The sequence below is a fragment of the Lissotriton helveticus genome, assembly GCF_964261635.1.
Source record: "Lissotriton helveticus chromosome 1_1 unlocalized genomic scaffold, aLisHel1.1 SUPER_1_unloc_65, whole genome shotgun sequence".
Classification (NCBI taxonomy): domain Eukaryota; kingdom Metazoa; phylum Chordata; class Amphibia; order Caudata; family Salamandridae; genus Lissotriton; species Lissotriton helveticus.
The window spans coordinates 442,050-457,889 of NW_027611709.1; the positions used below are offsets into that span (position 1 = coordinate 442,050).

General features: G+C 45.2%; 1 protein-coding gene across 1 annotated transcript in view; it reads left to right on the plus strand.

Annotated features, from left to right (window-relative positions):
- LOC144806343 (uncharacterized) overlaps positions 1-14,831 on the plus strand; it is a 107,117-nt gene extending 92,286 nt beyond the window's left edge. Inside the window, 1 exon segment of the mRNA XM_078672724.1 lies at positions 12,571-14,831. Within this exon segment, the coding sequence (XP_078528850.1) occupies positions 12,571-14,643 (2,073 nt within the window). The 3' untranslated portion in view covers positions 14,644-14,831.
- Positions 14,832-15,840: the final 1,009 nt, after the last annotated feature.

Genomic DNA, 15,840 nt, shown 5'->3' on the forward strand with positions numbered 1-15,840 from the left:
TGCATGGAACTGGAAAAGAAACCACCAAACAGTAAACCAAAAAGGAAGGCACATTGAGGAAAAGAACTAGCGTTACTCCTAGAGGAATCACAAGAACTGCTCCAAAAGGAGGCTAACGAACCAGAGTGTACTCAAACTACTTTCTAGTTCCAAAGGTGGACGAAACGCTAAAACCCATCCTTCACTTAAGGTTCCTAAACAAATACATAAAGACACAAAAATTAAAAATGACATCCCTACAAGAGGTAATTCCTCAGATAAGGGACGGAGACTTCATGTCCACCATAGACCTCAAAGATGCCTACCTTCACATTCCCATGAACAGGCAGCACAAACATCTACTAAGATTTACCATCAACAAAGAACACTACCAGTTCACAGCCCTAGCCTTCAGACTAAAGTCCGCACCAAGGGTGTTCACCAAATGTCTCTCAGCCGTGGCACCGTACCTGCGCAGGGCAGGGGTTCATGTATACCCTTACCTCGACGACTGGCTAATAAAAGCAAGTTCACACAGGACATGCAAGGAACACGCACAGCGGGTCACAGAAACACTGACAGACCTGGGTTTCTCCATACACTGGGGGAAATCCTCAATGGAACCAGAGCAAGTGAAGATCTTCCTGGGGGCACAGATCAACGCCATACAGCGCAAGGTGTTCCCCAGTGACAAGAGAACACTGGCTCTGCTGAAGGAGACACGCCACTACCAGAAGGGGCGAGCTCTGATAGTGAGGACAGCGAGCAAGATCATGGGGATGATGGCGTCCTGCATACACCTGGTCCCCAATATACAGCTCCACATGAGACCAACAACAATGGTCACAAGCTACAGGAAGTTGGAAAGATCTAGTGGTTGTAACACACGCAGTGCAGGAGGAGAGTATGTGATGGAACAGGGAGACCATAACAAAAGGGAAGGGTTTAACACCACCAACCCCAACGGTGACCATCACCACAGACGCATCCCAGATGGGATGGAGAGCACACATGAACAAACTCAAAGTCAGGGGTCTGTGGACTCCAGCAGATGCGGTCAGACACATCAACTACCTGGAACTGAAGACCGTGTTCCTCGCCCTGAAGGCATTCCAGAAACAACTGTACAACCAGGGAGTGTTGATACAAACAGACAACACAACAACGATGTTCTACATCAACAAACAGGGAGGAATACAATCAGTCGCACTATCCAACCTAGCGCAGGAAATATGGAGATGGGCCATCCCACTCAAAATAGACCTGCTAGCCATACACCTACCAGGGAAGGACAACGAGAAGCATACTGGCTCAGCAGACAGACTTCAGCATCCCACGAGTGGAAGCTCAATGCACAGGAAACGCAAAGGCTATTCAGGAGATAGGGAACACCGAAGATAGACCTATTTGCAACACACCAGAATGCAAAATACCGACACTTCGCATCCAGGTAACCAGGGGAACGATCCCAGGGGACTGCCCTATGGATAAGCTGGTCGAAAACATTTGCCTACGCTTTTACCCCGATACCACTGATACACAGGGTACTCAACAAGTGCAGGACCAGCAACATGACACTGATCCTGGTGGCACCACAGTGGCCAAGGCAGACCTGGTACTCACAAATATTGGAAATGGCACAGGGACCACCCCACAAGTTCGGGAAAAGAAAAGACTTACTCTCCATGCAAAACGGAGAAGTACTACACCCAGAGCCAGAGAGCCTCAGCCTAGCGGCATGGCTCCTGAAGACATAGAGTTTGCACACCTAAGGTTACCTGAGAGCACCCTGCGGGTGCTACGAGAGGCAAGGAGACCCACCACATGAAGGTGCTATGTGGCAAAATGGAAGAGGTTCACACAATGGTGCATCAAGAAGAAACTACACAAAAAGATAAGGGAATCAACAGTGCTAAGATACCTCACGCACCTGCTGAAAGCAAAACTAAGTTCATCCTCGCTAAGAGTGCACCTAGCAGGGATAGTAGCCTACATAAGAGGAGAGACAAGAAAGAGCTTCTTTACATCACAAGTAGTAAAGAGATTCCTGGAAGGGGTAAAAAGGATTGCACCACCTAAGAGGATGCCACCACCGGCATGGAACCTTAATTTAGTCCTAACAGAGCTTGTGAAAGTGCCCTTTGAACCCATCCATAAGGCCTCCCTACAAATGCTGGCAATGAAGACAGCCTTTCTGGTGGCTATCACCTCACTGCGCAGGGTAAGCGAACTGCAAGTGTTGACACTGCAGGAATCCTACATTCAAATACACAATAATAGGGCGGTAATGGGAACTGACCCACACTTTATGCCAAAGGTGGTGTCTAGGTTCCACATGAACCAGACAGTACAAATACCAAGCTTCTTTCAGAAACCGTCCACAAGCGCAGAGAGGGCACTGCACACTCTGGATGCTAGAAGAGCAGTAACGCATTACATGGAAAGAACTAAGGAGCACAGTAAAACAAATCAGTTATTTGTGTCCTTTGCAAGCAGTTTCCTGGGTAGACCAGTAACAAAGGGAACCATCACTTGATGGATCGCAGAAACTATACAATTCTTCCACAAACAGGCAGGGCAAGAACTAGCAGAGGGGGCACGAGCCCACTCTACCAGGAAATAGGATCTGGGTAGTCACATATGGTTGGCTGTGACAGTTCTGCTATAACCAGCAGTAGCTACATAATCATGCATGCATTACTAAACCGTGTGTTCTCTCCATATTTGTTTGATTATTTGTTATAAAAGTCAAGCTCATTTAATTTACTGTACCCTTCTGCACACTGCAGTACCTTGCATGCTCACTGTACTTTGCTGTAGTACACACTGCTGAGCAATACATGGTTCCTTGAGTGCAATTTAGCGCCGTCGCGAGCCATGCATCCCTAAACACCACTATTGTAACCCCTCTGCTGAGCATTGCATGCTTCCAGTCAGACGCTCACGGCTGAACTTGCATTCTTCTACGCACTGTAATGGGGCAATCACTGCTGAGCCAAACATGCTTCGTATATTGGGTAGTTGTGCACACTGCTGAACCATACGTGCTTCATCTTCATTTCAGTTGTGCCCACACTGATGAGCCACAAATAATTTCTATATGGCACAATTGTGCACACCCTCTGCTGCGCCTTTCTTAACCAGGTATTCTTATGATACTGTGCAGTTGTGCACACTGCTGAGCTGTGCCCTCAATGCATCCTATAGCCAACCGTGCAGCAATCTCTCTTGCCTTGCAAGCTTCGTTTAAGGTGCAGTTGTGCATAGTGCTAGGTCTTAAATGCTTAGTGTGAAAATAATTTTTGTATACTGCTGAGCCATGCTTTCTTTTTACACAGTACAATTGTACACACACTTTAGGACCATACATGCTTTATTTAGTGTGCTGTGCTGCAGAGTATAAACAGTTACGCCTTGCATGCTTCCTGTATGGTGCAGTTCTGCACACTGTTAACTCCTACTTGGTTTGCTGTACAGTGCAGTTGTGCACTACAATACCGTACAATTGTGCACACTGTTGCGCCATCCTGCTTTCAACCCGTGTGCTAGTCACACACACACACACCACACCCCCACATACATCTTGTATGGATCCAGTGCAGCGCAGTTATGCACAAGACTGTTGAGCTATGCTTGCTATGTTTGTATCCTCTACAGCGCAGTTGTGTGCACACATACGAGCCGTGCACGTCCTTTGCCCAGCATAAGTGTGTGCATGCACGGCCAGAAATCGCCTCCCATTCTTCCTACATAGAGTATATTTGTGATGCTCGAGTCCTCCTGCCTGCATGCGTCGCAACAGTGTGATAGTGGACACTGCTGAGCCATGCATTTTTCAGAATTATTTCTACTCTGATTGCTGAGTCTTGCATGCCTCTTAAGGGTTTTTTCAGACAGACTGCTGAGCCATGCATTGTTCAGATGTATTTGTGCTCTGATTGCTGAGTTATGCATGCCTCTTAAGGGTTGTTGCAGACAGTCTGCTGAGCCAACCATCCTTCAGATATATGTGTGTTCTGATTGCTGAGTCATGCATGCCTCTTAAGGGTTTTTGCAGACAGACTGCTGTGCCATGCATCCTTCAGATATATTTGTGCTCTGATTGCTGAGTCATGCATGCCTGTTTAGGGTTTTGGCAGACAGGCTGCTGAGCCATGCATTCTTCAGATGTATTTTTGCTCTGATTGCAGTCATGCATGCCTCTTTAGGGTTTTTGCAGACATACTGCTGAGCCATGCATTCTTCAGATGTATTTGTGCTCTGATTGCAGGGTCATGCATGCCTCGTAAGGGTTTTTGCAGACATACTGCTGAGCAATGTATTCTTCAGATCTATTTGTGCTCTGATTGCTGAGTCATGAATGCCTCTTAAAGGTTTTTGCAAACAGACTGCTGAGCCATGCATTCCTCAGATATATGTGTGCTCTGATTGCTGAGTCATGCATGCCTCTTAAGGGTTTTTGCAGACAGACTGCTGAGCCACGCATTCAGATATATTTGTGCTTGATTGCTGAGTCATGCATGCCTCTTAAGGGTTTTTGAAGACAGACTTCTGAGCCATCCATCCTTCAGATATATTTGTGGTCTGATTGCTGAGTCATGCTTGCCTATTAAGGATTTTTGCAGACAGGCTGCTGAGCCATGCATTCTTCAGATTTATTTGTGCTCTGATTGCAGGGTCATGCATGCCTCTTTAGGGTTTTTGCAGACAGACTACTGAGCCATGCATCCTTCAGATATATTTGTGCTCTGATTGCTGAGTCATGAATGCCTCTTTAGGGTTGTTGCAGACAGACTACTGAGCCATGCATCCTTCAGATATATTTGTGCTCTGATTGCTGAGTCATGAATGCCTCTTTAGGGGGTTTGCAGACAGACTACTGAGCCATGCATCATTCAGATATATTTGTGCTCTGATTGCTGAGTCATGAATGCCTCTTTTGGGTTGTTGCAGACAGACTGCTGAGCCATGCATCCTTCAGATATATTTGTGCTCTGATTGCTGCGTCATGCATGCCTCTTCAGGGTTTTTGCAGACAGACTGCTGAGCCTTGCATTCTTCAGTCCCTGCAATATACTGTATTGCGCAAGCATTATCCAGTGCTTTCACACAACAGGTGCAATCCGGGCCAAGGGTGGCGGCGGCGCGTGTACTGATTTGACAAAGACATTCATCCACTCACAACGGTGCTACAATCTCCTCTTAGCTTGGATGGTGCTTGCATTGCTTTTGTTGCCGTTTATCCAAGAGTGCTGCTCACAACGGGGCATGAGACTGAGCATGGTTTGTTGTGTGCTCCTGGAAGCCTTCAGTGGTTTCCAGGAGGAGAGAACAACTTTGCGCTTTGATTCTTCCTTTGAGACCTAGTGTACGCAATAATAATTATACATTAACAATAATAACAACTACTGAAATTATTTTAATAACTGCAACAACAACACAAAGAGAGCTCAGTTTACATATCCTCCCATTCTGAACACACAATGCTTTTTAAGTTCTTTATTGCAGCTAATAAGACTGGCATTTTTGTAACTGCCCCCATTTCTGGTCCCATTATCTTTTCTTCTTGCCCTTCTATTGAAGGGCAGGAATAAAAGCTAATGGGACCAGAAAACAAGCTGTTGTTTATGCCTGCAGTTCTCCTGGCGTTCCTCATTCACCCCCTTCACTTCTACCTTTTCTTGTTCGTCTTGACGTCTCTCTAACACTATAGGAAATGAAAAGGATTTATAGAGCGCAAACAAATGCCCAAAGGTGTAAAGGCGCTGACAGCAATTATCCCTAAAGAAGGAAAAGAAATTCCATGGTCTCAAGCCCCGAAAGCATCCATGACAGAATAAAAAGTCAGGTTTTTAACCCCCTTGGCGCGCCATAGAATCCGCCGCGGTGCGGATGTTTCTGTGCGCTGGCAGGGCTGTGTCGGCCAACGGACGTGCACAGCACTACGGAGGTAGTGCTCGCGACGGCCGTTGGCCGACTCACGCAACAAACGGGTTAAGGCCTTACGAAATGGGGTGTGAGCCTGAAGACTGGAGATGGAACGGAGAAGGGAGTTTCATAGCTTGAATACAGCCACGGAAAAGGCTCTGGACTCCCCAACTTGCCTTTTGGTATTTAGGAACAAATACATGATTTTGACTTGAGGATTGAAGCTGTCTGGAGGGAATATATCATTGAAAAATGTCTTTAATATCTCCATGCTCCATGTTATGCAGTGCCTTGTGAACGATGCATAAAGTTTGAAGGTAATAGGTTTGTCACAGGTAGCCAATTGAGCTTCCGAATCTCTGCCAAAACTCATTGAGATTTAGGAATACCAAAAATCAATCTTGCTGCCGCATTTTGGACCAGCTGCAGTTTGGCTATTACAGTCATGTTGATAGCCAGGTGGAGCGCATTGCAGTAGTCTAACCGGGATGAGATCAGTGCCCCGGCCACTTGCTTACGTGCCGGGAGGGAAATGTAAGGATCTCTCCTTCTCCAGGTGCCCTTTCTCTTCCTTCCCTCGCACTTCTTCTTCCTGTTTTTCTCCTCTCTCTCGTATCTGTACTGCTGTTCTTCGTTTCCGTCTTGTCACCCCCACTGCGCTTCCCGCCCATTGAATACGGATCACGAGGGCTTCAGGAGGAACCATGGCTGGTGACGGCGACCTCTGTGCTTTCTCCTTGTGTATAGACTTATTTATTTAAGTGATCAGTCTTTTAAAAACAAAAACCATTAAACCAATAACCTTCACAATAGTATTACTGCATACTTATATAAACACGTAAAATCATTAGTAGCATTTTTACACGGTTGGGCTACAACATACTTCTATACATCAATTATTTAAAATTTTGTTTAAAATGGAGATTTGGGAGTTCTTGTCTTTGTGACAGATTATTGCGATCTCCACGGAGTTTCAGCCAATTTCCTTTAAATACACATTTAAAAGTTTCACCCCCCTGCACTGTTTAGTGATCTATGAGGGGCTGTTGTGGATGGATGTGATCATGCCTGTGATCCTTGAATACTAATCTAGTGGGAAGTAGCCCCTTTTGGAACATGGCCTTCTTGTCTGCTCAGTGGGCTAAAAATAGCTGGTATCAGAGCTTCCTGCCTGTTACTGACCCACTGGGTGTCTTAAGTTATCGCGTCACCATCCCTAATCCCTGGCCAAGCAAGATCAGGCTGCAGATTTATTAGGAATAGCACACCTGAGAGCACTAGTCCAAGTTAGGCCCCCATGCTGTGTGCTGCTGTAGAGACCCTAGTACTTGAAATTCTACTTCATTCCCTTTTCGGTGTCATTCTCTGCTATGCCAGCAGTAAATGTAAATGTATTTTCAGCTAAATAGTTGGGCACAGGTGCTTTTAGTCGGGTATGGTGAGATGTCTGTTGCATTTCAACAGGAATTTTTATCGACACACACTTTTCCCTTTCTGTTTTGAAAGTCTTTAACAATGTTGGTTGTATTACAAAATAACGTGTTTTCTCTCACTCCGCATGTGTCTCCTTTCCATTGCCCCGTTAGGCCCTCTCATGCACCCTGCTTGTCATATAATGCATTTAAACATTATAACTCAGCTCCATTCATGGAAAATCTACAGCTCACCCCCTCCAATCTTACTGACCAAGCCACGCTCCTGCCTGCCAGTGTCTCATTATTACCTATTTACTTCAGTGTCAATGAGGTGTGTGCTGGTTTACATGTGAGTGTCTTTAAGCCTGTGTGTTTGCTTATGTGTGCATGTTTGTGTGCGACTATTTGAATATCTGTTTGTGGGTGTTAGTTTGTTTCTATTTGTATTTACGTGTTTGTGTGCACCATTGTGGGTAGTTAGGTGTCTGTATGTTCATGTTTGGTGTGTGTTTGTGGGTCTGTGCCTCTCTTTGTATGTGTATTTCTTTGTGGGAGCACTCTTTTCTGTCTTTATCAAGCAATCAATCAGGACACTTGTAAAGCGCACTACATACCTGTGAGGGTCTCAAGGTCTTGGGTCTGCCGTAGGTTGGTGGGGAGGATGTTCCAGGTCTTGGCGGCGAGGTGGGAGAAGGATCTGTCTCCGACTGTTGTTCTTAGAATGCGGGGGACAGCGGCGAGGGCGAGGTCGGCAGATCGGAGCTTGCGGGTGGGGGTGTAGAAGCTGAGTCGTCTGTTGAGGTACGCTGGGTCGGTGTTGTGGAGGGCTATTAATGTGCTTAACCTCTTCCTTAGAAGATAGAAATCCTCTTTTAATGAGGTATTCCCTATGCCTGCCCTATACATTAAAACACACATTAAATTACATTAGCACACCCAATTTTCTATGTATTCACAGTCAATTATTAGGATAAGATTTTCAGTGTAAAAACTGTATTTGTAAATCATTATTTTTCTCACAAACACAGATTGTTTATCCTCCACTTCTACTTTCAAACACAATGCGTAAACTACAGGCGTAGATTTCATTAGTGCAGCAGGTGCAGTGGCACCAGGGCCCACTGAACTTTAATTATTGCTGTATTTCCCAGTTTAAAATGGGCAAAAGAGGGAATTTCTTTCTTGGACTAGAGCCCCTGACACGCTGGCTCCTGCTGTCACCTAGCCTTGCTGGAGAACGTTATTTGCGAGAGGGATGCTGTATGGAAGAGTAAAGACTCGTTGGATATTGTTCTACTCGTGAAATACACCTGCTTTAGAGTTGGAAATGATTATCAGCCCCGTCAGTGGCAGGAAGTTCCATCGGGGAGCATGGCAGTGCCTAACAGGACTGAATGTGAACACAGATAAGTACAGGAGGCTGCTCTGGGCATTACAGGTGCCTGCATTCTAGACCTTTTCATAACTTTTGGTAAATTTAGGTAGATATGGTGATCTCCTGTATGTGCTGCAAGTACACCATATTAAGGTGTTAAGAGCCCTGTTCCTTGGGTAAGGTTACTTGCGAACCATAGAGACTCGAAGGGGGAGCAGCCATAAAGACAAGCCGCAGGACAGTCTGGAGGTTATCCCCCGTGTACCCTCATGCCCTCAGTACAAGAAGCCTCTTTGGTTTTTATGGGAAATATGAAATCCAGAAACACAGAGAATCTATTCACTTTAACGCTGAAAACTGCCAACATTTCTGTGTGAAAATGTGAGAGAAATGAGGAAATAGAGTAAGATATCACAAAATGTGTAAAAGGCGAATATATATATATATATATAGAGAGAGAGAGAGAGAGAAAGAAAGAGAGAGAGAGAAAGAAAGAAAGATGTTACGTGGTCAAGGCATATACATGGTAAAGACTTGCGTGGTAAAGGCATTTGTTGGAATGTATGACATTATAATTAGTCTATTCCTGCACAATCTCAGAGGGGAGTCGGGAGCTGAAGGACATGAAATGAGTTAAACCTGGATAAAAGAAATGTAGGATGGGAGAAATGAGACTTCACCTGTGGACATCAGAAACCTCCTCCCGCTCTACCAAAGCCCTGTTAAGTCACAAACTAGCATCGTGGCCTTCAGACAGACCACAATAAGCCAAATATCTTGTAAATGTTGAAAAACAAAAACAAATATTAATATGCACACATCTGTTGGATGTAGGGATATTTCAGTTAAATTATTGGTTGTGATGGATCCTCTATAAGGAATAAATGAATGATATCGTTGAATAATAAATGTCATGATTTAATGTTTGTTTGCCATATCTGTGTGCGCAATATAAAGACGGGCCATTGCAGTCAGCCCCTCATTCTGTTTTACAAAAAACCCTGCTGATTGAAATACAACAGGATCTTAACTTTACCTACTTAAGGAAGAACTAAAGACTCACTTTTTAGGTTGTCTTTCAGGGCAGAATCTGTCAATAGTTCAAGGGAGATGGATATATATGACGCTGATAGAAAATCCACCTCAACTCAGGATAATGCTCCAGTCTTCCAGGTTAGAAGGATCCAGAAATGCTTGAGCCAGGAGGGCTGTAAAATGTGTTGAAGGTGACTTAGGGCATTATTACAAGTGTGGCGGTCTTCCAATGGGACTACCACAGCCAAGGTACCAGGCAGACTGCCAAGCCCATTGAGAGCCCGCCGCCGGATTATGACCTAAATCCAGGGTGGGTGGGCGGTGCAGCAGCGGTCTCGCGGCGGCTGTATTAGGCTCATTAGAGAGCCTAAACAGCATACCACCACCTTAAGAGTGCCTGCAGCACGTTCCTGCACCATGTCATGCATGCCACACTGTGCAGTAACACGGGTGCAATTCCATGGGGTGGCACAACATGTGACCCCCCGCATGCAACCCAAGGAGCAGAATCGGCCGGGGCCCTGTGAGGGCCCCCTAACCTGCATGTCCTTTATCCTTTTCATGGCGGGGTCCCCGCCATGAAAAGGGCGGTGAATATGCAGACCGTAATATGCTTGGCGATGTCGGCATTGGCACTGCCAACATATTCAGGGTGTTTGCAGACCGCCTCCACAGCGGGATCCTTGATCCTTGATCCTTGCGGGGTGGCGGTCTCAGGGCGGTCCCACCACCACACTCATAATACAGTAGTCAGACCGCCAGGATGGTGGCAGTTGGATCGCCACCATGAGTACGGCGATCATGAGGGCCGTCGCACCCGTAGTAAGGCCCTTAATGAGCTGCAAGGTAAAGGCGGGAGTTGGCATTTGAGCTGATCCAGTGTGAACATGAAAGCATCGTGGAAGAAGGTGTCTGGAGTTACTTTTGTCATATATACTTCCTAAAGTGTTACCTTTGTCATGTATACTTCCTGAAGAGTTACCTTTGTTATACACTTCCTGAAGAGATACCTTTGTTATACACTTCCTGAAGAGTTACCTTGGTTAAATACTTCCTGAAGAGTTACCTTTGTTGTACACTTCCTGAAGAGTTACCTTGGTTAAATACTTCCTGAAGAGTTACCTTTGTTATACACTTCCTGAAGAGTTACCTTTGTTGTACACTTCCTGAAGAGTTACCTTGGTTAAATAATTCCTGAAGAGTTACCTTTGTTATACACTTCCTGAAGAGTTAGCTTTGTTATACACTTCCTGAAGAGTTACCTTTGTTGTACACTTCCTGAAGAGTTACCTTGGTTAAATAATTCCTGAAGAGTTACCTTTGTCATGTATACTTCCTGAAGAGATACCTTTGCTATACACTTCCTGAAGAGTTACCTTTGTTGTACACTTCCTGAAGAGTTACCTTGGTTAAATAATTCCTGAAGAGTTACCTTTGTCATGTATACTTCCTGAAGAGTTACCTTTGCTATACACTTCCTGAAGAGTTACCTTTGTTGTACACTTCCTGAAGAGTTACCTTGGTTAAATAATTCCTGAAGAGTTACCTTTGTCATGTATACTTCCTGAAGAGTTACCTTTGCTATACACTTCCTGAAGAGTTACCTTTGTTATACACTTCCTGAAGAGCCACCTTTGGTAGATACTTCCTGAAACTGAATTAACGGCAGCGCTTCCTGATTCCTCTCTTTTTCCACAATCTGTTCTGGTTAATTGAAATCTTGTCCATGTGTATCTACCCAAAACTCTACCTGTAGCACGAGTGCCCTGTGGCTGCCCTTTCTTTAGTAAGTTACTCTGTGAATAATGGTAAATCACTGCCTTTTCAGAAGTAAATAAGATGTGACATGTTCAACCACAGTTTTAATGAAATATCCATGTATGGTAAAATGTTCCTTACTAAATTTCAAATATGGTAGAGAAGAGATGTCTTCTCCAGCTGGTTAAATATTGTGTATTCACATTTTACTACATTTGCATTTAGTAATATTACATTTCTTTCCATCCAACAGAGAATAAGCCTTAAATGCACGGATTGATTATGAATAATGAAGATAACACATCAAACCTGCAAAAATTATCAAAAATAAGGAGCTCCAAAAACATCAGTGCAATCAGAGGCAGAGGACAGATCCAGGAAGACGCGGTCAAAGGCAATTCAGTGAGTGTCCGAGTCTGAGATCTGCACCTCGACACCCCAAGACGAAGAAATGACCTCAACAAAACCAAGACAACAACACTGACAACCCACCTGCTGTATAAACAAGCGTCTAACACCAGCTTTGATCATGAGGCCGGTATGAGAGTTGGAGGAAGGTCTCGTGTCTATTTGGGATCCATAGCTTGGAACAAACTCCCTCTTCAGCTTTGAGCTGTTAGTAACATGATAATGTTTAAAAAAAGGTTGAAAACTTGGCTTTTTGTCCATGTTTGAAACAAACGGATTTACTTTCTTTTCTGACCTGTGCTTTGCCCCGGGACACTCTTTGGAGTAGCTGTACACATTACGAGTCGCTTCACCGTCTTGATATGGCTAGAGCAGTGCTTCGCTATCTAAACTGGCAACAGACCACCATTCACTGCTCTAGGTGTATTGTTAACTCTTTCTAGCCAAACCACAGGCACCAGGGAAAAGCACAGCGAAGTGGAGCCAAACAACTGAAGGCTGAAGGAAAGGGGAGTTCTGCTCTCTAAAGTACAGAGTACTGTCCCAATTTGCACCTACTGGAAGGAAGATTAAGCTTTACCCGCAAGCATGCAAAGCCATTATCCAATCTAAAAATGCAATCACCCACAAGGAAGCCTTACTGATATTATGAATGTGGCAGGTATTTAGTGAGTCTTGTATTTTATTGTTAAATCGGAAATATCACACACATACAGGGAATGTGAAAATAACGCAAGTAGTTTATTAACTATGCTGACCCTTCAGGAAACACAGTCAGGAGAAAAATCGTTCAATTGCGCTGAATATGTCAAGAACATTAGCCAATTAGAAACCCTAAAAGAGCATCAGCGAATACAAACAGGGGAAAAACCATACCATTGCACTGAATGTGTGAAGAGCTTCAGTCGGTTATCACTCCTCCAAAGACATCAGCGAATACACACAGGGGAAAAACCATTCCATTGCACTCAATGTGTAAAGAGCTTCAGTCAAATTGCAAACCTCCACACACATCAGAGAATACACACAGGGGAAAAACCATACCATTGCAATGAATGTGTGCAGAGCTTCAGTCAAATTTCACACCTCCACACACATCGGAGAATACACACAGGGGAAAAACCATACCATTGCAATGTATGTGTAAAGAGCTTCAGTCAAATTTCAAACCTCCACACACATCAGCGAACCCACACAGGGGAAAAACCATACCATTGCAAGGAATGTGTAAAGAGCTTCAATCAAATTTCACAGCTCCACACACATCAGCGAACCCACACAGGGGAAAAACCATACCATTGCAGTGAATGTGTGAAGATCTTCAGTCAGTTAACAGACCTTCGGAGACATCAGCGAATACACACAGGGGAAAAACCATACAATTGCAATGAATGTGTGCAGAGCTTCAGTCAAATTTCACACCTCCACACACATCAGAGAATACACACAGGGGAAAAACCATACCATTGCAATGTATGTGTAAAGAGCTTCAGTCAAATTTCAAACCTCCACACACATCAGCGAACCCACACAGGGGAAAAACCATACCATTGCAGTTAATGTGTGAAGAGCTTCAGTCAGTTAACAGACCTCCGGAGACATCAGCGAATACACACAGGGGAAAAACCATATAATTGCAGTGAATGTGGAAGTAGTTTTAGGGTACAAACAAACCTCCACACACATCAGAAAACACACACAGGGGAAAAACCATACCAGTGCAGTGAATGTGTAAAGAGCTTCTGTCGGTTACAAGAACTCCAAACACATCAGCGAACACACACAGGGGAAAAACCATACCATTGCAAGGAATGTGTAAAGAGCTTCAGTCAAATTTCACATCTCCACACACATCAGAGAATACACACAGGGGAAAAACCATACCATTGCAGCGAATGTGTGAAGAGCTTCTGTTGGTTACAAGAACTCCAAACACATCAGCGAACCCACACAGGGGAAAAACCATACCATTGCAAGGAATGTGTAAAGAGCTTCAGTCAAATTTCACATCTCCACACACATCAGAGAAAACACACAGGGGGAAAACCATACCATTGCAGTGAATGTGTGAAGAGCTTCAGTCAAATTACATGTGTCCGCACACATCAGAGAATACACACAGGGGAAAAACCATACCATTGCAAGGAATGTGTAAAGAGCTTCAGTCAAATTTCACATCTCCGCACACATCAGAGAATACACACAGGGGAAAAACCATACCATTGCAAGGAATGTGTAAAGAGCTTCAGTCAAATTTCACATCTCCGCACACATCAGAGAACCCACACAGGGGAAAAACCATACCAGTGCAGTGAATGTGTAAAGAGCTTCAGTCAGTTAACAGACCTCCGGAGACATCAGCGAATACACACTGGGGAAAAAGCATACAATTGCAGTGAATGTGGAAGTAGTTTCAGGGTACAATCAAACCTCCACACACATCAGAAAACACACACAGGGGAAAAACTATACCAGTGCAGTGAATGTGTAAAGAGCTTCAGTCAGTTAAAAGACCTCCGGAGACATCAGCGAATACACACTGGGGAAAAACCATACAATTGCAGTGAATGTGGAAGTAGTTTTAGGTTACAATCAAACCTCCACACACATCAGAGAACACACACAGGGGAAAAACCCTACCATTGCAATGAATGTGGCAGTAGTTTTACTTACTCTTCAGCATTAAGAAATCATCAGCGAGCTCACAAAGGGGAAAAAAATATTTTAAATGCCATGAATGCTTGAAAAGCTGTAGTCCATTGTCAATCCTAAACAGGCATCAGCGAACACACGCAGAAGAAAAGCCTTCAAGTGCAATGACTTTTGCCTGCTTTCCTTGTTTGTGCCCAGATCACTTTCACGATCTTACCTGCTGCTGGTTCCTACTTAATCCCGCTACCTGTCTTCCTGCGAGAGCCCACTGCACGCCTCCCGCTGCCACACTCTAATTGCATCACTGAGTGGCCGCCGAGTGGAGGGGGGGGCCCTGCTGCGAGGAGACTACATCCTCCATCAGCCTTTGCGGCCGGAGCCGCACCTGGGATCATCGCGCCAAGCGGCGCATGAATTAAGGCAGTATCTCCGGTGGAGCGGGGGACTTTTGCCTGCTTTCCTTGTTTGTGCCCAGATCACTTTCACGATCTTACCTGCTGCTGGCTCCTACTTAATCCCGCTGCCTGTCTTCCTGCGAGAGCCCGCTGCACGCCTCCCGCTGCCACACTCTAATTGCATACTGAGTGGCCGCCGAGTGGAGGGGGGCCCCTGCTGCGAGGAGACTACATCCCCCATCAGCCTTTGCGGCCAGAGCTGCACCTGGGATCATCGCGCCAAGCGGCGCATAAATTAAGGCAGTATCTCCCGCGACGCGGGACCGTGCGCGGGACCAGCCGGGCTAAGCCCGGGCAAAGGGCGGGCCCTCTTAGGCCGAGGAGGTCGGGCCGGGCTTATCCTCTGAGACATTGGTCGGGACTGGTTGTGTTATCCTGTGAGGTGCGTCATGGTCCTGAGTCCTGTTAAATGTATATCTTTGCTAGAAAGGGGCCCTAATAGAGGAACTCTAGATAATTATTTCACCAGGGCTCCTTTAGATACTGAGAGGGAGCGTGCACTAGCCGAACGCTGGGCTGAGCGTCGTCGCTCGGTTGAATCTATTAAAGGCAGTCGCTCTTCCTTGGACCCCCAGCAGTCACTCACATTAGTACATACGACGTCTTTTACTGCAAATGAGGACCCTGATATATCACTTCCGGATAGCATTCCTATGCTATTTCGCGAGGCTACTCCCTTACCCAATACGTCCAAAACTCAGCCACTAACATCTCACCCTCCCTTAGTAATTCAATTGCAGTGGTAGAAATATTATCCAAGCCGACCCCATTAGTAGTTGAGAAAACTCAAAAAAAGGCAAAAAAAAAGATTCCCAAAGTGCAGGGTTCTACGCCA